Here is a 25304-nt window from a genome sequence, read left to right as displayed (position 1 = left end):
TCGGTCGTGAGTCACTGAGCGGTTTCCCTGTTGGGGCCTGACCTCCTGGTGGCTGGGGCTGGGCCAGGAGCAGGCTGGAGGCTGGGAGGGAGCGGAGGCACCATTCTCAAAAGAGCTGTTGAGTCATTTGTTTGGTGCCTTGGCTGATGGGAGCATGCCCGGCAGGAAGGGTGTGGCCCTGGTGGTCTGGGGCCAACAGAGGGAAGGGTGGAGGGAGCGGGAGCCGTGGTCCCCAGGCAGGAAGAGGCTGCGGAGCCGAGGGGAGCCCCAGGGCTGTTCTCAGGGGTGGGGGAGTGGGTGCAGCATGGGGGCATCCTCATCTGTGGAGTGTGATTGTCACAATGCCCCACCCTGCAGAGCTGGCCTTGTTCTGGGGCCGCAGAGCCAAGGCAGTGCCCCCGACCCGCTCCTGCAGGGGTCCACAGACCGAGAGCTTGCCTGTACTTTGATAGCCCACCCTTAAAGTAACAGTACCACAAATGTGTCACCTTTCCTCAGTTGGCATTAAATTAAATAAAATCTTCATAGGGTGTGCAGAGGAAGGAGCGCAGCCAGTGTAATTTCTTTAGAACGTCAAATTTTAGACTTGTAGTTTGAGTTTGTAAGTGGCCTATTTACTGCTTATGAATACAAATAAATGTAGGTTTCCAAAGTGTGAAAATGGCTCTTTTAAGGAGCTTAAAAGCCCTCAATAGTTTGCATTATTTATTTTGAGTCATTCCTTTATAAAATAAATGATTTCAGCCACTTTACACAAATAACAATTTGAACAACCGAGGCACCCTTCCGTGAGCCCACTTCGCCTGTCCCCTGGGTTCTGTCTGAGCTCTCCTTGTCATTCCTGTTCACCTGAGGATTGGCCTGGCTCCTGGCTCACCCAGGGTCATCGCTCCTGGTGACTCTTTTCCTCCTGTTTCCATCTTGCCGGGGGGAGGAGGCAGCGTGGGTTTCAGTTCCCGGTCCGCTCCCGACGCCCCGCTTGGTTATATCCGGTTGGGACACCCGGCTCTCCCTCTGCTGTTTATTGAGTGCGCACCATGGGTGGCCTGGCTAGATGTTGGGCTGCTGGGGTGAACGCGGCAGGTGCTGCCCTGTCCTCTTGGAACTCACAGATCTGTCTCCCTGGTGGTCTTCAAGTCCTCGGTGATACATGTCACGAGGAGGAGTGTAGGGGCTTCCAGGTGTCTGCTCGGGGAGTCTGTTAGAAAGTGGACATGGAGGTGGCTAAGGATTCGGCACCTGGGCTCATGTCTGGCTCCACCACCTACTAGCTATGTGACCTTGAACAAGTGATCTCACCTTTCCAAGCCTCAGTTTCCTTCTCTGTAAAGTGGGATGATGACATCTGACTCAAAGGGTTGTTGTGAGGGTTACCTGAGGTCATGTATGTAAAGCACAGGACAGGGCACGCAGGACCAGGCACCCAGGACAGGGCATGTAGGACCATGTACCCAGGACCATACACACCGGACAGGACACCCGGAACTGGGCAGCCAGCGTGGGTGAGCTGCTGTTGTTTTTGTGGCTGTTGATTAGTGATGCCGAAGCCAAGACGTGGAGGCTGAGGGATTGCCGGCCTGGCGAGGGGAGAGGGCTGCAGGCCAGGAGGCGGTGCTGTGGGAGCTGAGGGAGGCCCAGCTGGTCAGAGCAGAGCCGGTGAGGGCTGGGGGGGAAGTGAGGGGTGAGGCAGAGGCTCAGCCCCAACAGGGATTTGGGGCAAAACGTGGAATTCTTTCAGTGTGTTGTGTGTGGGGTCCCCCCGGCAGCTGTCCTCCAGGCCAGGAAGCCAACCTCATAGGTGGGGTTGGAGGAGATGGAAATCAGCAGGACGTTTCTGACACAGAATCCCAAGCATGCTGGATTTCTGCAGTCTGGGAGCTTCCTGCAGGTGTTCATACCCTGGGGAAGAAGTGCCTCCTCTGGCACAAAGGCGGTGAAACCTCAAACCCTGGCTTTGACCTCAGGCCGGGTTTCAGGCTCTTGGTGCCGAGTCAGGTAATTCCAGCCCAGCCTCCCTCAGCCCTGCCAGCTCCCCTGTGGACAGCAGTGTGTACAGCTGGAGAGAGGCTGGGAGGGCCAACCAGCCTCAAAACGGCTCCCAGGGTTTGGTCTGTGGACAGCATTGCTAGCCTTGCTTTTTGCCAAAGTGGGGCATCAAAACCTGTTCTGAGCTCCAAGCCTTGTGCCTTTTGGCTTCTGAGGATGTTTGCAGGTGGCTTCCCTCCCCCAGGGGCCTCCCTGCACTGGACGCGTTTCCTGGACTGTCCAGCAGGGGGCACCAACCCATTGAATGAGGGATGTGGCTTGGCTGCAGAAATCCTTCAGCTGCGAAAAGGGTCCCAGCAGGTCCCCAGGGCAGCTTCCTTGATTACCCATCAGGCTTTTCACCTGACTTTTTCTAGCCTCAGGTTTTTTGGGCAAATTCCAGGGAGTTTGCAAAGTTGTGTTGTAGTTCTCAACTCAGAGTTTTATTGCCTGGAAAGAAAATTATTAGAAATGATCGTATAAAGGTCCCCTCCCCAAAACAAAAATCAAACAAGACAAGTCACAGAGAGTGTCCTGAACACCTGAGCTGCCCCCATCAGAGAGACCCCAGGATCTGCGGGAGCCTAGCAAGGGAGGACTTCACGGCCTGGCCTGGGGGCTGCTGCCTTGCAGGGTGCGCCCCCACTGTGTGTAAACAGAGGCCCAGGGGACCAGATGCGGAGCCCTGGGAAGCAGGGTGCTGGGTCTTTAGATAGCCTGTTCCGTGGCGGTGGGGGGGGGGGGCGGGGGGGGACAGGGGTGAGGGGGCCTGATGAATGTGCCATTAATGAGCCAAGTTCCATTGGGAATAATTCTCCCTTTGTGTCCCCAGCACCTCCCCAGCCGCTGCCCCGGCCTCAGAACATGCATCTTTGCCATCTGCCCCAGCCAGTGATGGAGTAGAAGCTTCCTCTTCCGCCTGCCAGGGCCTGGCCAAGGACTTAAGCAGGTATTGCACAAAGCTGTCCCTCCACAGCTGCTGCCCCTGGAGAGAAGGGGCCTGGTGATCTCTGCCCCCTGGGCCTCGGGGTGAGCTGCATTTGGGATGGCACCAACAGGGCATTGACAGTTTGGGCCCGGAATGCCACGTCTGTGATCATTTGGGCTGTAGCTGATCTGAAGTTTACCCTGGGTAGCAGGCTCTCCGTGTGACAATGGGATGCCCTGTGCGAGCAAGTGTGTTATCAGGGTTCTCCAGAGAAACAGCACCAATAGGTTGCTTATATATATGTAGAGAGAAATTTATTTTAAGGAATTGGCTCATGTGAGTGTGGAGACTGGCAAACCCAAAATTTACAAGGCAGGCCGGCAGGCTGGAGACCAGGGAAGAGCTGATGTTGCAGCTTGGGTCCAAAGGCTGTCTGCTGTCAGAATTCCCTCATCCTTGAGGGACCTCAGTCTTTTTTTCTGAAGGCCTTCAACTGATTGGATGAGGCCCACCCTCATTATGGAGGGTAATCCACCTTACTCAAAGTCTACAGATTTAAATGCTAATGTCACCTAAAAAAATACCTTCTCAGCAACTTCTACACTGGTGTTTGACCAACTATCTGGATACAATGGCCTAGCCAAGTAGAAACGTAAAATTAACCATCATAACAAGTATTGGGAGCTCCTGTTTCTGTACCAACGGTTGGTTCGGGTTATAAACCATTCCACTTAGTTTTGAAAGTTCCCTAGAGCGTCCCTGGACAGTTTTTTGTTGTGGAGAGCTCAGTACACCTAGGTGTGTCGAGAAGTGAAAGCCTGGGGCCTTGGAGAGCTCCTGCTGGCCGGGGAGGCACAGGGGTGCCGAAAGCTGAGGAGAGGGTGAGGCTATAAGGGATGGTCCGAGTGGTAGATGATCACCTGCCCAGCCAGTGTCCAAAAGCAATAGAGGGACCAGGGAGAGGGAGAATGCCGCACGTGGATGTGGTTCTAGAACACGCAGTGACGAGGAGTGGGGGTGGAGCTGGAGCTGAGCCCCTCTCATCTGGACAGTGCTCTGTGGGGCGTTAGCTCTTCCTGCCCGTTAGCTCCTGAGATCTACCTGCAGCTCTGCTGGTCCTGAGTCCCAGAGATCGTGGGTCGTGCAGTGACTTGTCTGTATGACCCTGCCTGAGGCCAAGGGCGGGAATGTGCAGGAGGCCTGCCTTCTGGTGGCGAGATAGCAACAGCAGTCTGGGGACAGGAACATTTATGGTGTTTGGGATGACACCCTTGGTTTGCCTTGGACATAGTAGGTGCTTGATAAAACTGTGTCAAAGAAAGAAAGAAAAATACTCTTCTTAAATATTCTGCCCTTTAGTTTCTTACAGGTTAAACATACATCTACCATAGGACCCAGAAAACTCACTTTTAGGTATTTAGCCATGAGAAATGAAAATATATATCTACCTAGAAAACCTGAATGTTGGTCGCAGCTTGATTCATAATCACCCCCAAGTTGAAACAGCCCAGATGTCCATCAGCTGGGGAGTGAATAAACAAAGGTGGTGTATCCATCCTCTAGCATCCTGCTCAACAATAAAAAAGAACAAACTACTGATTGTACAACAAAATAGATGAATCTTAAATGCACTATGCTAAGTGAAAAGAGCCAGACTCAAAAGTTACGTTCTGGATGATTGCACTTACATGATGTTCTGGAAGAGACAAAAGACTATGAGGAGTGGAGAATGCACCAGTGGTTACATTGCGGGCTGGAATTTTGGATTGGGAATCGACCTCAAAAGGCCAGGAGGGATTTTTTTGGGGTGATAGAAATGTTCTATGTCTTGATGGGAGTGGTGGCGACATGAATGTATGTGTCAAAATTCATGAAACTATACACCTAAAAAGGGTGAATTTCACTGTATGTAAGTTATATCTCAATTAAAAAAAAAACCCACCGTGCTTATCCAAGGGCTAGAGAGAGAAGATTTTTGATGAAATGTACACATGCACACACAGACAAGTTCTGCCCTCCAGATCTTTCCCTGAGGCAGACAGCCTGGGTCAGAGAGCTCCCCTGGTGCGCCCTGGCACCAGCAGACATGAGTGGTACCCATCTGCTCAGGGCTCTCCTTTCCTGAGGTCACCGGGGCTCCAGGTTCTAAACTTCTCATATGGGGGCATCTGGGTCACCTCCCCCTTGGTGTTTGTTCCTTAGAGCCAGCTCTGTTTGGGTTGCTTCTTCTCTTTTTTTAATTGACGTATAATTGACATACAATATCCTGTTAGTTTCAGGTATACATCATGGTGATTCAATTTTTATATACCTTATGAAATGATCACCAGGATAGTCACCATATGACGCTGTTACTATGTTATTGCCTATATTCCCTATGCTGTACAATACATCCCCGTGACTTATTTTATAACTGGAAGTTTGTACCTCTTAATCCCCTTCACTTGTTTCACCTCCCAACCTCCCTCCCTCTGGTAACCACCGGTTTGTTTCCTGTATCTATAAGTCTGTTTCTGTTTTGGTTTGTTTGTTTTGTTTTTAGAGTCTACATGTACGTGAAATCATACAGTATTTGTCTTTGTCTGACTTATTTCACTTAGCATGATATACTCTAGGTCCATCCATGTTGTTGCAAATGTTAAGATTTCTTTCATTTTTTTATGGATGAATAGTATTCCATTGTGTGTGTATATATCTATCTATATGTATAGATATAGATATATCTCCCACGTCTTTATCCATTCATCTGTCAGGGGACACTTGTGTTGCTTCCATGTCTTGGCTGTCGTAGATCATGCTGCAGTGAATACAGCGTGCATACATCTTTTTGAATTGGTGTTTTCCTTTCCTTCGGATAAATACCCAGAAGTGGAATAGCTGGATCTTAGGGTAGTTCTGTTTTTAACTTTTCGAGGGGCCTCCATACTGTTTTCCATAGTGGCTGTACCAATTTACATTCCTACCAACAGTGCACAAGGGTTCCCTTTTCTCCACATCTTGGCCAACATTTGTTATTTCTTAGCTTTTTGATAATAGCCATTCTGACAGGTGTGAGGTGACATCTCATTGTGGTTTTGATTTGCATTTCTGTTTCAAATCAAACCCAGAAGCATTTGGGTTGCTTCTGAATCTCATTAGTTTACGCATCTCAGCGTTCAGCAGCAGGCACTTGGGGTTGTTCTGGGGTGGCCCTGTGGATCTTACAGCCCACTGGAGAAGACAGGCACAGAGCGAGCAGTCACGGGTGGGACAGAAGAGGGGTGCAACGCGTGGGTGGATGGAACCCCAAACCTCACTCAGTCTAGGTGGCTGGGGATAGCTTCCCAGGGGAAGTGGCTTCGAACCTGAGAGCTGATGGCTCAGTGGGTTTAACCGCACATGGGCTGAGAAAAGAACAGATATTCCCAGAGGAAGGAAGAGCATGTGCAAAAAACTCTGAGGAAAGAGAAGGGAGCAAAACTGAAGGTGTCTCGTGGCTGGAGCCTGGAGAGGAGGGAAGAAGGATGGTGCGGCGGGCAGGGGCTGGGACCAGTGCCCAGGACAGGGCGCACGGGTCATGTTAAGGAGAGGGGGCTTTGTCTTTTTTCCTTGGTAGAATTTCTTTTTCTATTAATAGGTTTCTTTTAAGAACAGTTTTAGGTTTACCAAAAAATTGAGAGGTTAGTATAGAGAGTTCGCCCTTACCCAAGCATACAGTCATTAATGGTAATATGATGCATTTGTATAATTAATGAACCAATATTGACACATTGTTATTAACTAAAGTCCATAGTTTATGCAGACTCTTTTTTTTCCCCTAATGTCCTTTTTATGTCCAGGATCCCGTCCAGGATCCCACATTTCATTTAGTCGGCCTGTCACCTTAGGCTCCTCCCGGCTGTGGCAGTTTCTCAGACTTTCCTTATTTCTGACGACCTTCACGGTTCTGAGGAGTCCTGCTCAGGTATTCTGTAAAATGTCCCTCAACTGGGATTTGGCTGATGTTTTTCTCCAGATTAGACTAGAGTTACGGGTTTGGGGAGAAGATCACAGAGATAAAGTGCCATTTTCATCACTTCATGTCGAGGGTGATAGCTATCAGCATGGTTTATGAGGGCGATGTTGACCTTGATCGCTGGGCTGAGGTTGTGTTAGTCAGGTTTCTGCACTGTCAGGTTCCTCTTTTTCCCCTTTTCCACGCTATCCTCTTTGGCAGGAAGTCACTATGGTCACACCTAAAGCGGTGGGGAGTTATGTCCTTCTTCTAGGGGGAGCATCTACATAAATTATTTGGAATTCTTCAGCCCAGGAGGCTTGTCTCTTCCCCCCATTTATTAATTTACTCAGTCATTTATTTATATCGTTATGGACTCATGGATACCTATTTTATGCTTTGGGTTATAATCCAATACTACTTTATTTATTTTGTTGCTCAATTGTTCCGCCCTTGGCATTGGGACACTGGCTCCTAGGCGGTTATTTTAAGAGTGTCCAGAAACTCCGCCACAAGGCAGAGTTAGGATCAGATTTGCAGTTTTTTGGTGTTTTTTTTAAGATGGACACCTGAGCTAACAGCTGTTGCCAGTCTTTTTTTTTTTTCTGCTTTTCGTCCCCAAATCCCCCCAGCACATAGTTGTATATTTTAGTTGTGGGTCCTTCCAGTTGTGGCACGTGGCATGCAGCCTCAGCATGGCCTGATGAGTGGTGTCATGTCCGCGTCCAGGATCTGAACTGGCAAAACTCTGGGCCGCCAAAGTGGATCGCATGAACTTAACCACTTGGCCATGGGGCCGGCCCCAGATTTGTAGTTTTAAAGGATCTCTCCAGCTGCCTGGCAGGGCAGGGGTGGTTTTGAGACTAACCAGGGCCCCTAGGCCCTGAGGACCCCCAGGCCCGCTGTGCCAGGACATGACGAGCGAGGGTCAGCTGCGGTTCCATCGCCTTAAGTATGCCCTCCACTGCCCTTTCAGGGTGCTGCCAACTCGCTCTCCATGACTGCTTCTAAGCACGGGGCCGTGGCCTGGATCCAGGGATCCAAATAAATCTTGTCTTTTCCCTGCCACGGGTCCCTGGAGGTTTTCAAAGCAAGTTTCAAAAATGCACAGATGAAAGTTTCATTTGGCTGAAATGGATGTCGTGATCCCCAAGCCAGGGGTGGGGCTGAGGTCCCTGCTGGGCTCATGATTTCGAGACCCATCCACCATCAGTTCCCATTTCTAGCCAGGCTCCTCTTGCTGGAGCTGGCACACCTTCTGTGCGTTTTCACCGTGCACGGGCCACTGCAGTCCCTTGCTGTCTGTGGCCTTGTCTTCCCCTCTTTGGGCTTGGAGGGGAGCAGGGGGAGCGAGGCCCGGTATCCTGACAGACAAAGCCCGGGGCACCTCTTGTTACCAAATCGACAGATGTTCTGTTCTTGCAAACATGCTGGGTGACTTCCTGCTGCCTCCCCCTGCTTCTAATGGATGCGGTGGAAATGATGACACAATCCCACGTTTCCAGTGCAAATGGCTTTTCTCCAGGAGTTTTCACACCCCATCCCCTCCCCCATGCCCATTGGTAAGCATTAGGCCCCAAGCCTTGGGGAGAACAGATGTGACTTTGAGAGAGGCCTGCTGAGGAGAGAGAGCTTTCTTTCTCTGCTTCCCAACCCTGCCCGAAGCAAAGGGCTTGTCCTGGGAGGCACATCGTCCACTGCGGCGGCCAAGCTTCCAACAGGCCTTCCCTCCTTCAGCACGGCCCTTCTGCAGCCTCCTCGCTCAGTGGACACCCTGACCTCCCGGAGCTGTTTGGAGAGCATTATGCAGCCATTAGTTGAGCTCAAAGAGGCTGAAGCCAGGTGGGGAATCTGGCGATAAAGAATTTCTAGGAATGCAAGTGGAAAGCCCTTGCTCATGCCAAAGCAGCCACAGCTGACCACGGTTTTTTGGACCCTTGGGGGGCTTGTGGCAGAGAGCCCAGTGAGTGGGCACATGGGCCAGGTGGGCGTGAAGCTAAGTAAACGCCATCTCTGTTCAGACCTGACGTCCCCCTCTGCCTGCTGGGGACGGCTGTCCTTTAAGAATTGGTAACTTGGAAATCTCGCCAAAGGCTGCCTGGACAGACTGGGAAGAAATGAGACAGAGAAGCATCTGTGCTTTCGGAAGGGAAGTCGGTGGTTCTATGCTGATGCAGGAGACCCAGGGGACAACACAGCTGGGAAACACCGCCCTGAACTGCAGCCTGGGGGGGCGGGGACCAGGCAGCCTCGAATCACTGGGGTTTCTGGGGAGATGTCCCCTGGCCTCCCCCTGCTCTGGGCAACCCCAGATTTCTCCCATCTGTCTGTCAACACTTCTTCTGGACTTGAGAGCTTTTCCCGGCAGGAGAGGGAGCACAGAGACCTGCCTGGCCCCACCTAGGATGGTACCCTTGCCCCACCAAGTCACGTAAGTGAACACTTGGGAAACTACTGTACATCCTCGAACTCAAAGCCAGTTCATTGGTCTGCTCACAGCTCAGTAGTTAATTTTATAGGTGGGGTCAGGACCATCCTCTCTGTTTTAAAGATGTTGGGGTTGCTGATGCTGACGCTCTCCAGCAATAAGACGCTGCACTGAGCAGACTGGGGTCTAATCCGGTGTTCCTTATTTGCATAAGCCACATTTCATTTCAGTCATTCTCCTGCTTGTAAGTCCCGCTTCTTACAGGACAGACTGGGCGCAGATAGGTTGCAGAGTGTTATCGTCCCAGCGGGACAAGCAGAGGCCATCCAACTTGGGTCTCCTGGCTCTTCGTCAGTCTCGTGAATGGGAACCAGTGTTTGGGCAGCCGCTAGCGTCCTAGTGTTTCCTGGGTGGGTGGGTCCAGAAGCTCCACCATGCTGGCTTCAGCCGAGGAGCTCAAGTGGAGGGAGGCTGTCACGTCACTTGCCAAACGGAGTCCAGTAGAGGGTGGCCTCAGTCTCCGTGGAGCAGGCGTGGAGAGGGCGTGACCCCCATCCCCACCCTGCAATCCTTTCCCTCTTCTGGGAGGAGACGGGAAGGAAGGCGGGCAGCCAGGCCGGGCTTCTCTGGCCCTACTTGTTGGAGCACAGCTGGGAGAAGTACAGAGCTTCAGCTCTGTGACCTATCTGGACCCAGTCCCAGGACCCTGAGAGAGCAGCCTGGAAGGGAATCTGCCCCGCCCGCCGCCTGGGGAGGAGCCGATGGCGCCATGGAGCTCTGAGGAGCCCGTGAGGGTGTGGCTGGAAGCGCCCGGCACAGCTCCAGTGGGTGGAAGGTCCCAGGGCCGTGTGAGGCCCGGGAGCCCGCCCTCCATTCCCAGAGATGCCCTTGGCCTCATGTTATGTTGGCTACCACTTTATAATTTTAGATTTTTGCGCTTCGGGAGGCCACTTTTCTTCCAAACAAAGTTTATGCCTTCGAGCTCAGACCCAGCTGGAGATGCAAGGGGAGGTGGAGACCTAGACCCCCAAACCGAGGGAGGAGCCCAGACAGAGACAGGCCCCAGAGAGGTCGAGAGGGCCCCTCCCTGCCTGGGGGGCTGCTGACAGCTTTGTTGGAGTCAGTTTCTAGTCTACTTCCGCTCATGAGATGAAGTCACAGGCCTGATGCTGTCAGCAGCAGGAAGTGATAAGTGCTCTGAGTGTCAGTGGATCACGTAGTGCTGTCTTCTGCTTCGTTTCCATCCATTCGTCTGTCTGTCCATCTGTCCATCCATGCATCCATTCATCTGTCTATGCATTCATCCTTCTATCCATCCATCCACCCATCTGTCCGTCCACTCAGCATACACATCCTGGGTTGATTCATATCCCATGGTGTTGTGATGCAGAGGAAAGAGTGTAAAGTCAGAGAGACGTGCCCCTGCCCCATTTATGAGCTGTGTGACCTTGGACAAATTACTTGACCACTCTGAGGCTTCATTTACCCATCTTTAAAATGAGGCTGGGAGTACCCACATCTTGGAGGTAACTGAGGAGTAAATGAGGTATATGAAGAATGTAGCTCAGTGCTTGACAAGTAGGCGGCATTTAATCGACGTTGGCTCTCCCCATTGTCCAGTGGTACTGGGAGTGCTGGGGGAAAGAAGACAGACAGAGTCGGCTGTTCTGTAAGCAGACACAGCATAATAGGGCATGTAAGTTCTCCGGCAGAGTTGAGAGCAGAAGACTGGGAGAAGAGAGTGCCCAACTCTGCCTGGAGAAGTCGGGAGTCTTCCCGGGGGAGGCGAAGCTTCCACTGGCTTTTCCAGCGTGAACAGGTGTTTGCTGAGGGTGAAGAAGGTGGTGGTGCTTCAGGGAGGGCACCCGCATGGGCCTTGGCTCGGGGCGTGGGGAGGCTCAGGCAACGGACAGGGAGAAGCCTGGAGGGACAGGAGGGAGGACACTGATGGTCACGGGCAGAGCAGTGAGGTTAGCGGCAGGAGTGGCAGGTGGCTGTCAGGTCGGGAGGGGCTGCAGCCAGACCGGGGAGTTTCCCGGGACCCACGAAGTGAAAGGAAGGTCGCCTCCCCTTTTTAAGCAGGGGAAAGTTGGGACACAGTTTAGTTTTGGGGAATACCTCTGGTGGCCAAGGGGAGGGTGGATGGCAAGGAGAAGCCGGAGGTCACGGGACCCCTGGACATTGTGACTGTGGTCCAGGGGGAAGTGATGGTGGCCTGAACTAGGGCGGTGGGGGTGGGGATGGAGAGGATCTGACTCTGTCTTTCTGGCATTCATTCATTCATTCATTCACTCCTGAACATTTGTTGAGCTTCTGCTCTGTGCAGGCCAGAAACCGGTGCCAGGGAGACAGTGTGACCCCCATAGACATGGGCCACATTCTTTCTGAGGGGACTCTGCAGGGACAGCTACTCCAGGCTGGGCTGTGATTCTGGGCAGGGGCTCCTAGCACAAGTCACCGAGAACCTTGGGCTCAGCACCAGCATTTACTCCCCTTTCTGCAGGGCTGGGCTTAGGGTGGAAGGGGTGTATTTCCCCATGTGGTTGGTGTCACCCAGCATGGAGCTCTGGGGTTTTCTCCTGGCTAAGAGGCCAAGGACAGCCGGCTCCTCGGGGAGGACTTGCCCATTTGTGCCCCACCTCATTGCCTCTGCTCCTGACTCTGTCTTAATACCCACTCATCTGGGGCCTGCCCAGTGGCGCAGTGCTTAAGTGTGCATGTTCCGCTTTGGTGGCCTGGGGTTCGCCAGTTCGGATCCTGGGTGTGGACATGGCACCACTTGGCAAGCCATGCTGTGGCAGGCGTCCCACATATAAAGAAGAGGAAGATGGGCACGGATGTTAGCTCAGGGCCAGTCTTCCTCAACAAAAAGAGGAGGATTGGCAGCAGTTAGCTCAGGGCTAATCTTCCTCAAAAAATAAAAAAATACCCACTCATTGAGCATCATTGCCTGGGGAGCTTTGCAGAACGACGGGGTCCCTCAGCCTGGGTCAGGTTTCTATAACGGGGCTGAAAGCCGATGAACAAAAGTGGCCTGATTTCTTAAAGGAGGGAAGAGCCCCGCTTGTACCTTGAGGCATTAAAACAAAGAAACAAGCAAACAAAACCAAAAGGCGACATCTTCCAGGGCATCTTCCAGGGAGGAGCAGACGTGGCCTGCCCTGAGCAGTTTCCTCAAACCACAGCGAGGAGCTTACATCGTGACCAGCACGCTCACACCAACAGGCCTAGTGTCTGTGATTGGCGCAGAACTTCCCTTACTAGACGGGATGCATTAATATTCCTATTCTAGTCTTTCTATCCCCTCCATCCCATCCATCCCATCCTGTCCTATTCTCCATTCTATTCTTTTTGAAAATTTTGGTTGACACTGCTAAACTGATTGATTTCCTAGTGCACTGTGCCCTGCTTCATTTCCAAGAGGAGGGGGAGTCTTGTCCGTAGGTTGGCACGTGGTACCTGTGTGGACCTCAGCTGGCGGAGGCTGGGAGATCTGTGCAGGCAGAAGCAGCTGGGTGGGGGGCTGGACCATCCTCCAGCCTCGTCCTCTGCGATCGGAACACTGATGTGGCAGTGCTCTACAGCAGGACCCTAGGTGGGAACTGCTGGCCCTGCTGGAGGAAGGGGTGGAGAAGGGAAGGACAGGGAGCAGCCGTGGGCGTGGGGCCCGGGTTTCAGGGTCTTCCTGGAGCTTTACAAGGTGGCTCTGGCTTTTTTACTTCATAATCGTGATGACAACTAACCCTTCCTGAGTGCTCTCTCTGTGCCAGGCACTGAGAGAAATGCCTTAAATACACCTCATCTCTTTTAATGCCCGCAACAGCCCTGTCGGGCAGATGTTTTTATTGTCTCCATTTTATAGACAGAAAAACTGAGGCCCGGTGAACTCAGGACCTTGCCCGGAGTCACCAGCTCCTAGAGCAAAGCTGTAGTGGGAACCGTTTGAGTTGGGTCATCTCCAGGGACTCCTCCGGGAAGCCCGCCAGCTTCTAACTCCTGAATGAGGAGCTCTGGGCTTGGTGTCCCGGAGATGCTGTGAGAGTCAGTGAAGCAGGGACACAGAGTCCTCCCCGGGACAAAGTGATTTCTTGTTTTTTCATAAAACAGCCACAGCAGCAGCTGCAGCTGATGTGTATTGAGCACTTGCTGTATGCCTGGTGTTGTGGTACTAAGAACTTTTCATGTGTTAGCTCATTTAAACCTTGCAATATCCACGTTGTCGGAGAGGTATGATTATTATTTCCATTGCACAGGTGAGAAAACTGAGGAAGAGTCGGGTTAGGTAATTCGTTAGGGTCAGTTTAAGGACTCAGGTAAGTGAAAAGTGTCCCCTATTATCCACTGATCTTTTTGACTTAGGTGTCTGAGGAAGACAGTTTAATTCAAACCTCATTCCTGGGCACCCAACCTGCCCTTCTCCCCCTAAAATCACAGACAAAACCCCAAGGCCTGCCCCTGGGGAGGGCGCTGAGGTCAAGGAGGCTGGAGAGCGTGGCTCCGGGCTTTGCGTGGATGCCAGTGGGCAGACCTGGCCTGGGGATTGCTTCGTTGATTCTCCTTCAGCTCTGGCCTCAGTTGGAAAGAATTTTAGTTTCTGCCTGTCTCCTCTGTGTCTCTAAGTACAGATCTGTCCACCCATCTGTCCATCCATCTGTCCACACAGCCATTGAGTGCCTGGCACTGGACTAAACATGGGGCACTCCCTGGGGCATATGGGAGGCATGGCCCCAGCCCTCCAGGAGCCGACCTTGTCAAACCTCTGCTTTGTAAGGAGAAAGGGGGTGTTGGGGGGCAGCCCTCTACCCCTCTAGAGAGAGATGTGGACCTTCTGGACACCAAGGGGCCACGCCATGCTGGGGGATCTCCAGAGTGTCGATGCCAACTATCCCGGCTTGTTCCAGGCTGTGCAATCTCTGCCCTGCAGAAATGCTCATCTAAAGCAGAGACCTTTCATCTCTTTCTAGGTTAGGAGCTTAAAGAGATGCACAAAAATGCAAACCTACCATGCATTTATTCTGCGCCAAACTTTTATAAGTAACCGGCCTCTGAAGGCTGTTAGGAAACCTGGTCATGTCTCCCGCGCAGTTCCTTAAGGTCAGCGGGATGAGGCAGGAGTCAGGACTGTCTCTGGATGCAGAAAGATTGTCTTCATGTGGACAAATCAGTTCCTACAGATATGAGTATTTAGGGAAAATAATCCCTTATCCTCAGACACAGTTAAAAGCTAATTGCATCCAGCGACGGTTAGTCAGGGTGCAGAGGGAATTAGAGCCTCTGGAATGGTGATGAAAAGAGGGATATCTTTTTGGGCTTGGTAGTGCACACATGCACACACACACATGCCCACACATGCCTACACACGCATACGCACACTCAGGCTCATTCACTCGCTCTGCCCTCAGACTTTATGCTAATTATGCTATCAGTAGATGCTCAGGGATGCTATTTCTGGCCCAACCGTTCTGGATTTCTGTTCTATCTCGTCGGAGCCTTGAGTCAGCAGTTCTGGTCCTCAGCGCCTGGTTTTCTCTGCTCCGCTCACAAGTAGGGCAGCTCCCTGTCAGGCTCTGTGTCACTGCTAGTCAGACATGGAAAGGAATTTCCCCCAGACCAGCTGACAGCCGCCTGCCGATGTGAACCGGCTGCTGCGCCGGAGGAGGGCACATCACCCGTACCCACTCTCTGCTTACAGTGAAGGAAGGACGAAGAGCTCTGGAGCTTCTGAATGTGCTCCACCCTGAATGGCCTCTTTGGGGCCATGGGGAACCCTCTCCCGGTACGGATGGACGGAACCTGCAGCTCTCACCTGGTCCTCCATCCGGCTTCAGAAAACAGCTTTGTGTCGATTTTGGCAGCTGGGAGATCCCATCGCTGATTACACCTGAATGTTTTCCTTAAAAGGCCTCTTATCCCAGGTACAAAATAGCCTCTAAAACCAGTGAGTTTAAGCTCCAGAAGGACTCAGCAGATTAACACATCACCCTTCAAACCACATACGATATTTAAGCTCTTTTAACAAGGACCGAAGCATTTTTATAGTGCTTATGGAATTTCCTGCTCTTCTCGGAAATAGTTCCCCAGAAGAACGATGGGTGACACTGGTTATGTTTTTAATCCCAAACAGAAGCAGTTCCCTGGCCCAGGTGGTTAATTGTTTCCGTCTTCCCAAGTTTGAGTGAAACTTGACTTTATTTCCAAGGAGGATCCTGAACTTTGGAGGCTGGAGTTCTGCCGCGGGCCACCTTGTTTATTTTTGCCTATGATCGTCAATCTAGTTTATAAAAGATAGCTACCGGAAGGAGTCTGGATTATCTAAAGAAAATTGTCACCTGAGAAAGGCCACTTAACATTAATCCACTTAATGAATCAAAATTTTATGGTAATTAGTGCGGAAAATGTTTAACTGGGTCTTTACCCTGAAAAAAGAAATGAAAAATCTTGAAAATGATTTATTTTGTATTTAACAACATGTAGACTTTAATGATAACCGTATGTTAATGCTTGGAAGGAACAGAGAATTCTGGCCATCTATTTCTGCCAGGTTTTCAGGCCTGCGTATTCTTCGCTTCGCATTTGCCTCCTGCAGCTCAAGCACAGACTCACTTTCCATCAGTACGGGAGGGCTTCGGGAGTTTTCTGAAGAGCTTCTCTAGTTCTTTGATCCTGACGTCCTCTCTTTGAAGCCAGCTTCTTCCTCATCCTTGGATTTCCCTCCTTCAGTTGTTCACAGATCACCATTTCTCAGTGGCTTTGGGTGGCTTTTGAGCAGTTCCCCAGGATCAGTTTCCTGGACTTCATGGTGTCCCGCTTCACCTTCTGCTGGGTTGACCGTCTTCTTCGCAGTGGGTGGCATTGTGTGTTTGCCCCGACAGTCACACTCAAGGACTTGTGAAGCCCAGAGGAATATCTGAGGGCAGACGGAGTCTGCAAGTGGTTGCTTGGTTGATGACCGTCTTCCTAACGCTGACCTTTGCTTCCCCTTCTGTGACCTTGTTACTTTGGGAATACAGATGGTGGGGACCCTCTCCGTGGGATGGGGCAACAAGGAATATCTCCCCTGGGAACTTCATCATTTTCTGGTCATATTGATTGCTGGGAGAGCTGAGTAGCTGCTGATAGGCTTACTGAAATAGCCGTATGAAACTGAATGTTGTATTGGTAGAAGGGTATTGTTGAAGGCAATATCCACCATATTCGCTGTCCCCTGGCAGAGGACCCATAGGAGAGGGCATGTTGAGAATGTCAGTCATGGAAAAAGCTGCTCATCCATGGCATGGCCTTTTTTTTTTTTCATCTGCTGGTTTTTATGAATTGTGTAACTGATCACAATTGTTTCCCTTTTTGCTTTGGCTGTTGGGAAGCATAGAGCCAGACTTGCAGCTTACTCCAGCAAGGGCTGAGGTCAGTACTTCCAGGCCAACCTCACCCCCTCTGGCTTATACCCACCTTTTCTCCTCGAATTTCTTGTTTTACTCTCTTGAATTGTAAGCTTAAATCCTTTTTAAAATTAGATAGGATATATTTTCCAAACAGTTATCTCTAGTGTCTCCTACCATTTCCATCTCCAAAGAACGGAATTATTTTGGTAAAGAAAGAAGCATTTTGAGGATCTCATTTAGTCTTCTTGGACATGGTGTTTCTGTTCTGATTTCTTTCTCCCATGTGATGAGACTTCTCAACACTAACTTAACTTTTGCATAGTCCTGGGGTTCTCAGGGTCAGCCTGCCTTCCTTCCTTCTTGTAGGAATCAAAGATTTAAAATGTATTCTGAGGGGGCGCCCCAGTGGCATTGTGGTTACGTTCACACACTTCACTTCAGTGGCCTGACATTCATGGGTTCAGATCCCTGGCACGGACCTACATGCCACTCATCAAGCCATTTTGTATTGCAGCATCCCCACATACAAAATAGAGGAAGATTAGCACGGGTGTTAGCTCAGGGCCAATCTTCCTCACCAAAAAAAAAAAAAAAAAAAAAAAGTATCCTGAATTCTTAATTTTAAAATAAAAGTCACATCTCTCTTCACTGATTTCTTTCCTAGCACATTTTGGGTTGCCTCCCTGGGTGTAACAGTAGAGTCCTCAACCTTCATCTTCTATCATAACTGAATTGAAGGATTTTTTTTTTTCCTCATGAAGAGTAGCCGTTGGAGCTGTCCTTGCTTGAAAGGAACTTTGAAAGTTCTCGTGTAAATATGGTGAAGGCAACAAGGAAGACATATAGTAGATGAGCCCTTTTCAAGGAGAGAGCAACAGAACCTTCTGGAAAAGATGGGGTGTCACCTGAGCTTGCACTTCAGCCCAGGAAAACCACTCAGACTTGCAGGGGTGAGCACATGAGATAGAATGTTGGAGTGGAGATTAGCAGAAGTGGCCCTGGGAGTGGAGGAGCCCAACAGCGTCCTGCCTTTTCTCTGTTCCTCATAAGATCGAAGACTTTTGCCAGGACCTTTTCCCACGTCCTCTGAGGTGTCATGCCACCCGTGTTTATGGAGCTCTGGCTGTGCATGGGGCACACCGCATGGCTGGAGGGCGGAGACACCAGACACAGACATGGATCAAGGGAGACTCCAGCGAGGCAGGAGAAAGCCAGGGCTTCAATCTGCTAGCAGCTGAGAAAATGGGAGGAAGTTTGTGGGCTGGGCCAGACCGACCCCTCCCTGGAGCTGGCGGGAGCTGGGACGATGCAGGGGGGAATTGAGAGAGCTGGAGAAGTTGGGGCGGGAGATCCTCCTCGGCAGTGAGATCATGGGAGCATGCTGGCCCCACTTGAACACAGGATGGAGCGAGGGACAGTATCACGGCCTGGACAGAGAATTGGGACTTTTTCCTGAAGGCAGTGGACAACTTTTGGAGCAAGGTCGAGTGACGTGAAAGCTGTATCTCCAAAGGCCCAGGAAAGAGGATCCTGGATCCGTGAAACCTGGGCAGAGAAAGTGCCAGCAGTGTGCCATTCTTAACGCCACCACCTGATCGTGTTTGCCGGTCGGCTTTGCTGGTCTCAGGCCCATAGTTACATGTGGTTGCTGAACTGGGGCCACACGTGAGGGCTGAGATGGAACAGCTCTCAGCTCTTAGAATCTCAGGAAAGGCAGTGAGCGAAGCGCTAGGCACAGAATCGTAGGATGTAGGGCTGGACTTGGGGCCTCAGATGGAGGAACAAGTTGCATGTGGGCAGTGATGGCACCACCTCTGAAGGGTGGCTTCTAAAGAGAAGGCCCACGTGGTTTTGTGCAGCTTCCTCGCACTCCCCACCATGGTGCACTGGATCGTGGTGAAGGCCAATGCCTTGAAGAAACAGGCCCCTGCCTGGGCCTGTTCCCCATCTGTATTGACATTCTCAGCCCTCTCCAGATGGATGTTTCTGTGATCTGACCTACTTTCCTTCAGTGTGTGTGCTCGGGCTAATTAGCAGTGCAGGGGTCCTCTGCTTGTGTTTGAGAGGATCGCTGCTATGGCAACAAGAGACTTCCCCGAGGCCGGAGGCAAAGATAGAACCGCTCAAGTTTGTTTTCCTTGGGGTGTCAGAGGGGCTTCAAGCTCCTCGCCTTTCTCAACTGTGGCTCGGTCCCTTGAACCTCAGTGGGACTGATGCGCCTGTACCACATAGTTCATCTCTCAGTGATGGGGATTTGGCAGGTTTGCTGATATTTCTGGTATGTGTCAGTAAGTAACTTGAGAATAGACTCATCTTATTCAGCAGTGATAGACTAGGCACATGGTAAGTGCCTTAATATATGCTGAATTGCTAACTGTTTTAGAAATGATGAGCGTATTCCTTGATTTATCCAGGTTTCTAGGGTGTCTTTGCCAGCCCTGGTGGTCTAGTGCTTAGCACTAGATTCAGCACTCTCACTGCTGTGGCCCTGGGTTCATTCCTGGTCAAGGAACCACGCCACCCCTCTGTCAGTTGTCACACTGTGGCAGCTGCATGTTGCTGTGATGCGGAAAGCTGTGACACCGATAATTCAAATGCCAGCAGGGTCACCCATGGTGGACAGGTTTCAGCAGAGCTTCTAGACTAGGAAGAAGGACCTGGCCACCCACTTCCAAAGAAATTGGCCATGAAAACCCTATAAATAGCAGTGGAGCATTGTCTGATATAGCGCTGAAGGTGAGAGGATGGCGCAAAAAGACCAGGCAGGATTCTGCTCTGCTGTACACGGGGGTGCTAGGAGTCAGAATTGATTCTTCGGCACTAACAACAACTGGGGTATCTTGGGGACATCAGTAGGAGGGTTGGGAGTAGAGCCTGTCTAAGTGGGCTTAGCCTACCTTCAAGGTCCTAGAATACATGTGCTGTGGTCCCGAGGCCCACAGAGGCGCTGTTTGAGTTCAGAGCCTCATTAGAGCCATGGGTAGAAGTGTCTGGCATCGCTGGTCTGATCTAGAGAGGAAACAGTCTGCTGTTGCAGCCTCTGCCTTCCCGGGGTGGTCAAGGTGGAGTCTGGAGTACCAGCTGGGGTGGAAGAGGCCGCAAGGAGGGGAGGAGCAGCTGGGCCATGTGAAGGCAGCGCCCCCTGTAAGGGAGGTCAGGAGAAAGCAGAGGGGGAAGACGGGACGCTTCTGTAGCCTCAGCCCCAGCTGAGGGCCAGGCCCGAGTGGGTGCTCATGCAGGTTGAATACGTGAGGGAATGAGTGAGTGGAATGCCAACTGCTTGCATTTTAATAATTTTAGCTGGAACCTGTGCTTTCTTATTGTATTAACCCATGATTTAACCTTCGTGGAATGATTTGGGGTGTGGCAGGGTGGGGTGAGGGAGGCAGGAGGGGAGGCAGTAAAACAGGCAGGATGGGCTGTAGGGGTGTGGTTAACAGCAGTCACTGTGGACAACCACAACCCAGGGGGAGCTGTGCATCTTCAGGGTCTGCGGAACACTTAAGCTGGTTGAATGGCCGTGGACTGCTGTGTTTTGTGGTTTCTTGGTCTGACTTTAATAGTTTTTCTGATTTTTCCCTTTTTGTCAGCCGTTCTCCTTGGTATTATCAATGTGTCTTAAGCAGCCTGTCTTGGTCAGCCTGCGCTGCTGTAACAAAAATGCCACGGACTGGGCAGCTTAAATCCAAACAGTTATTTCTCACAGTTCTGGAGGCTGGAGGTCCAAGGTCAGGGTGCCAGCATGCTCAGGTTCTTGGTGAGGCCTCTCTTCCTGTTTGCAGATGGTCGCCTTCTGGCACGGTGTCATCACATGACAGAGAGAGAGAGAGAGACCACGTGTCTCTTTCCCTTTTTATAAGGGCATTATTCACATTATGAGAGGCCCCTCGTGGCCTCATCTAACCCTAATTACCTCCCAAAGGCACCGCCTCCCAGCACCATCGCCCTGGGGAGTGGGCCTCCACATATGGATGTGGGGACAGAAACCTTCAGTGCGTACACAGCCCTTTTTCTTCTCTAATCACTCTCCCTCCCCATTTTTTAGGTTTCACATTTTCTGTAGGCTGAATTACTAGAGAACCAAGTTTGTTTTGAATTGTGTATAAAGTGAACATCGAAAGGGCTTCCTTGAGGGTCTGAGAAGTTCTTCCGTAAGGAAATCCCACAGGCTAGTGGCGCCTGGATTGTAGCTGCATCAGCGTCACGGGTGCCCAGACGGCATTTGTTTCTCCTCTGGTTCTTGGTCAAGTTGTTAACATCAGCGAGGTGGTGGTGTCAGCCTGCTGAGTGGAGTGGCACTCTGTCGTAACTTTCTGGCTGTCGGGATTCTAAGTCAAAGCACTTTGCTTTAATGCCTCCTGGTTTCTTTTGTGGTACTATATTGAGGGGGAACAGTTCCTATAAAGAAGGAAAGGAACTTAGCACTGTTAGTACCAGTGAGGGTCCTGGTCCTGGGCTTTCATATTTGTTATTTCATTAATTGTCCCAATACCCTGCAAAGCAGATGCATTCTCTCTTTTGCCAGCTGAGGAAGCAGAGGCTCAGTGTGGTTAAGCGGTTGGCCTAAGGCCACACAGCAAAGGAGGAAGAAGTCAGGATTTGAATTCCTGTCTCGTTTCAAAGCCCTCTCTTGTTATTGCAGCAAAATCCCCACCTGCTAAGGGTAAGGACACTTGGATGGGTCTATACTTTCACGCATCATGGAAAGAAAAAAGGTAGCAGGTGCGTTCTAATTGTGTCTCCTTATTGTTTTTCCCTGCATTTTCCAAGTGCTAAGTTTGGCTGAAGGTCACGCCCTCAGTGCCCAGGGAAGGGGTCACTTTCCTCCAAAAATGAGATCTAGGTAAGCACTTATGAATTTTGCAGCTCTGCTGGTAAGGTTCTTTGGACTCCCAGCCGCATATGGGCCTGAGAGATCTGTTTCTGCTAGAGAAACAAAACCCGGAGGTGCCGAGAATGATGGGATGAACAAGTTGCAGGATCCTTGCCTCCAGATGACACCCAGCGCTGACAGTGAGTGACGGCTTCCCGGGGCGGTGCTTTCCAAAGCAGGCCACATCACGCCACCCCCTGCCAGTTACCTTCCCTGCGAGATTGACACCATCATTAGCTATTTTCATAGAAACGCGAAAGTAAACCTTTTCAGTGTTTCCTGGAAATTTCATGTTGTTGCAGCCCGGGAAACAAATTTGATTTTCTGGCTTTTTGTTTGACACTGATGTTAAATACAAGCGGAAGAAAGTCGGCCCACCGTGAAGCTCTAGGACTATCCTGACATCGTGAGCCAAAACCTCAGACGTACCCATCCAACATCCTTGGCCACAGTTTTAGAAAACACTCTGTATTGGGGGAAATTTTTAAATGTTTTGAGCAGTTTTGTTTTCATTTTATTTTTCTTTTGACCACAATGTAGATGCATTTTATGGCTTATTGTTCTGGGGGAGGTGAAGAAATGCTGGGAAAATGTAGGAGAGTTTTCAACATACCCACCAGAGGTTCCACTTTAATTCAGTCGTGAGTCTGTTTGGAGCTCAGAATGTGGTTGCTCTGAATGTAGAGCAGGAGACGGTGTTCGGGTTCCCAGGTGCGTCCCCAAACCTCCTGCACCTCTAAGGAGATGAAATCCTCTAGGAGCCTCTGGTGAGAAGGCCCAGATGCCCAAGCCTTGAGGGTTTCTGAGCCAGCCAGAAGCCAGCGGTGGGGGCCTGGCTAGCTGGGAATGGGCCCCAGCAGGCATATTGGGGGGTGGGTGCTGTGGGGTTCTGCGATTGGGTGTCACGGACATTCCTGCAGGCCCAGCCTGTGTTTAGGATCACACAAATGGGCCTTTCGATTGCATGTCACCAGGAGCTGCCTTTGCCGTACACCCTTGTTGTGGCATTAGGGGCCTGACACAGACCTCGCAGCTTGCCTGGCCTGTTTGTTCCGGATGTGCCCTTGCAGGGGGCTTCTCTGCGGAGAACTCATCTGGTGGCCAAAGATGGGGTTGCAGACTCTATAGTGGGCCTGGGCCTCTCCCTCCCCAGCTTGTCCCAATCCCCCTAACTGTGTCAGCAAAGGTGTCCTTGGAGACCTGGCCTGGGCTCGCTGTGAGGGGAGAGCCAGGCCCTCACATCTCCCCAGTCCAGGCGTCAGCTGCTCCAGGGCCTGGCCACCGGCCTGAAGGAGGCAGACGCAGGCAGTGGGAAACAACAGCACGCATCTTGCACGTTTCCCACTGCAGCCTGTTTACCTGCTCTTCCAGCCGTCCCCCGACACTGGGGCGGGAGAGTCCATTTCCTTCCTCCTGGAGGGATGAACCAGTCGGGATGAGAATACCCCCCAATCTCTCCGTGGTCAGCCTGGCCAGACCACCAGGCCCCTCCCTCCTGGGGCCCCAGGCTCCCCAGCCCGCAGCGTATTTGCATTTCAAAGACACACAATGGGAGCGGACGGGGCGAGGCTGGGGGAGGCTAGGGGAGGCGGCGTGGGTGCAGAGGGAGGGTCTTCGCCCTCCCTCCTCCCGGCCCGGTTTCCGGAGCCCGCGATGGAGCTTTGTGAAGATGCAGGCGTCGGGGCTGCTCGGTGATGATGACATCACTGTGTCACACACAGGAGCCGGGCTGCCGGGGGGTTTAAGAGCAGATCCATTCGGACCACACCGGTGCTCACGCTCACACCCGCGCGCCCCGGGCAGAGCCGCGCGTGCCGGCCACACTCACGCACACACTTAGGCGCGCGCCGACCGCACTCGCGCGCACACTTCCGCGGCGCTCGCTCCCCGGGCTCCGGCTCCGGCCGCGAGCCGCAGCTCCCCGCCGCCGCTGCCGCCACGGATGCCAGCAGCTGCTCCCATCTGCAGTGCAGCAGCCCCGGCTGCCGGCCGGCCCGCCCCGGGCTCCCGGCTGGAGGAATCGCGCCAGGACGCTGGCCCTGCTTGCGGCTAGCCTGCTCGCCAGGGCGCAGCGAGGATGGGAGGGTCGCAGTCCCTGCAGCCAGTCCCAGCCAGCGACTTGAATCAGGAGGCTTCAGAGGCAATGTAAGTGCTCTGCCGGGCCGCCCGGAACCCCCTCCCCCCAGAGGAGGAGAGGCTGCCGGGGCTTTGTTACTGTCGCGTCTCCTGATGACCGTGAAGCCTGGAGCTGGAGCTGGCCCGGGTTCTCGGCAGCCTTGCGTGGCTTTACCTGGTGGCTGCTCCATCTAGCATGTCGTACTCCCTCTAGAATGAGCATCTGACAGCCCCAGGATATTGCCTGGGGGCAGAAATGACCCCCTGCAATTTGGTTTTGGTTGTTCAGCAGCCCGGTGCATGGTTGGGGGCTTCTGGTGCCATTAGCATCTTAACTCTACACCCCTGGCGCAGTGGTATTTCCTGCAAGGGAACAGCCGGGTATCAAGGAGGGCCTCTTGGGAAGAACCCTTCAGTGTGGTAGCTCGGTGCCCATGGAGACAGACCAATTTAGGTGCAGCCACTCGCATGGCTAGGCAGATGGTGTGGAGCATCGCTGGTGGGACATTCATTCGGGTTAGCCAAAGCATGGTATGCTCACTCCGGTGAACACTGTTGAGGACAAGGCCTCTTGCTATTATTAGTAAAGCCAGCAGAACGGTCTTGTCATTGGTCCATTGGTCGAGGTAGTATTTGACTGTGCGTTGATCCAGGAATCTGATCATTTCTCTAAACCACAGAGCTAATGTGCTCAGAAGTGGCCTTTATTCTGCATGAGTGTTTTTTAGAATTGCCGTTTCTATATGGTTGTTTCCACTTCCTACGCAGGCATGTCTGGAGGATGGGGCTCATTGACTAGATCTGGCTCCTGGAGCATGTTTCAGCGGGTCCGGCTTGCATCCACAGTGGGCCTCCACAGCCCTGCCAACCTCTCCCCTTCCCCAGAGAAGAATATGTCTCAGAGAAGGGTGTTTTCTGGGGATTTGGGGGTGGGGGCGGTAAAGTGGTCAGTTCATGGGAGCCATTGATGTGTAGATTAAAGATAGCAGGGGTTGGTCTGTGTGTTGTAGTAGGGACAGGAGCCATGTGGGGCTTCCTCACTTGTCCCCAGGCCTGGGCTTCCATGAGGAGCCGGCTCAGCGCGGTGATGTAATGCTGGGCCAGCCTCCTGGTTTTCCAGGCTCCGGCTCCTTAGCAGCGAACCATCCTCAGGAGCAGGTGTGCCCCGATCATTGGTCTTCATCCCTGTAACTTGAGAAAGCATCAGCTTACAATGGAGGCGCGTCGCGTTGGACGCCCGTTCTTTAGTGCCATGCGCCTTGCACTATGCCTGCCCTGCTTTTCATCCATGTGTAGTATTGTTAGATGCATGGAAATACGTACTCCCGTGAAGGACTCGAGCCTAAGCAGAAAAGAACATTTCAATCCATTTTTTAAAACTCTTTAAACTGAAAATCAAACTCGCTATCAGGGCTCAGACCTGTCAAAGAGCTTAGGAGGCTGGAAAAGGTAATGTGATCAGGTCTTTGGGGAAAATAGGCTCCCCAGCCGTTGAAAATTCAGCTCACCAGTCTCCAACGTCCCCACCCTCTTTCCCAGTTGAGTTGATAAATGACCAGTATTCTGTTGGCTGAGGGCTAAGT

At 51.9% G+C, this 25304-nt stretch overlaps 1 protein-coding gene across 38 annotated transcripts in view; it reads left to right on the top strand.

Annotated features, from left to right (window-relative positions):
- Positions 1-25304, top strand: part of TACC2 (transforming acidic coiled-coil containing protein 2) — a 210221-nt gene that overhangs the window by 108884 nt on the left and 76033 nt on the right. For 34 of the 38 annotated variants that reach the window (XM_070579050.1, XM_070578132.1, XM_070577892.1 and 31 more), the window contains one exon: positions 2858-2974. In XM_070579050.1, the coding sequence (XP_070435151.1) occupies positions 2858-2974 (117 nt within the window). Of the gene's footprint in view, positions 1-2857; positions 2975-23080; positions 23752-25304 lie in introns of those variants that run through there. The other 4 variants (XM_070579921.1, XM_070579589.1, XM_070579655.1 and 1 more) reach the window with 2 other exon arrangements.

Source organism: Equus przewalskii, chromosome 1 (assembly GCF_037783145.1).
Source record: "Equus przewalskii isolate Varuska chromosome 1, EquPr2, whole genome shotgun sequence".
Lineage (NCBI taxonomy): Eukaryota > Metazoa > Chordata > Mammalia > Perissodactyla > Equidae > Equus > Equus przewalskii.
The sequence above is the reverse complement of the archived record's forward strand: the minus strand, read 5'-3'. Positions and strand labels throughout refer to the sequence as shown.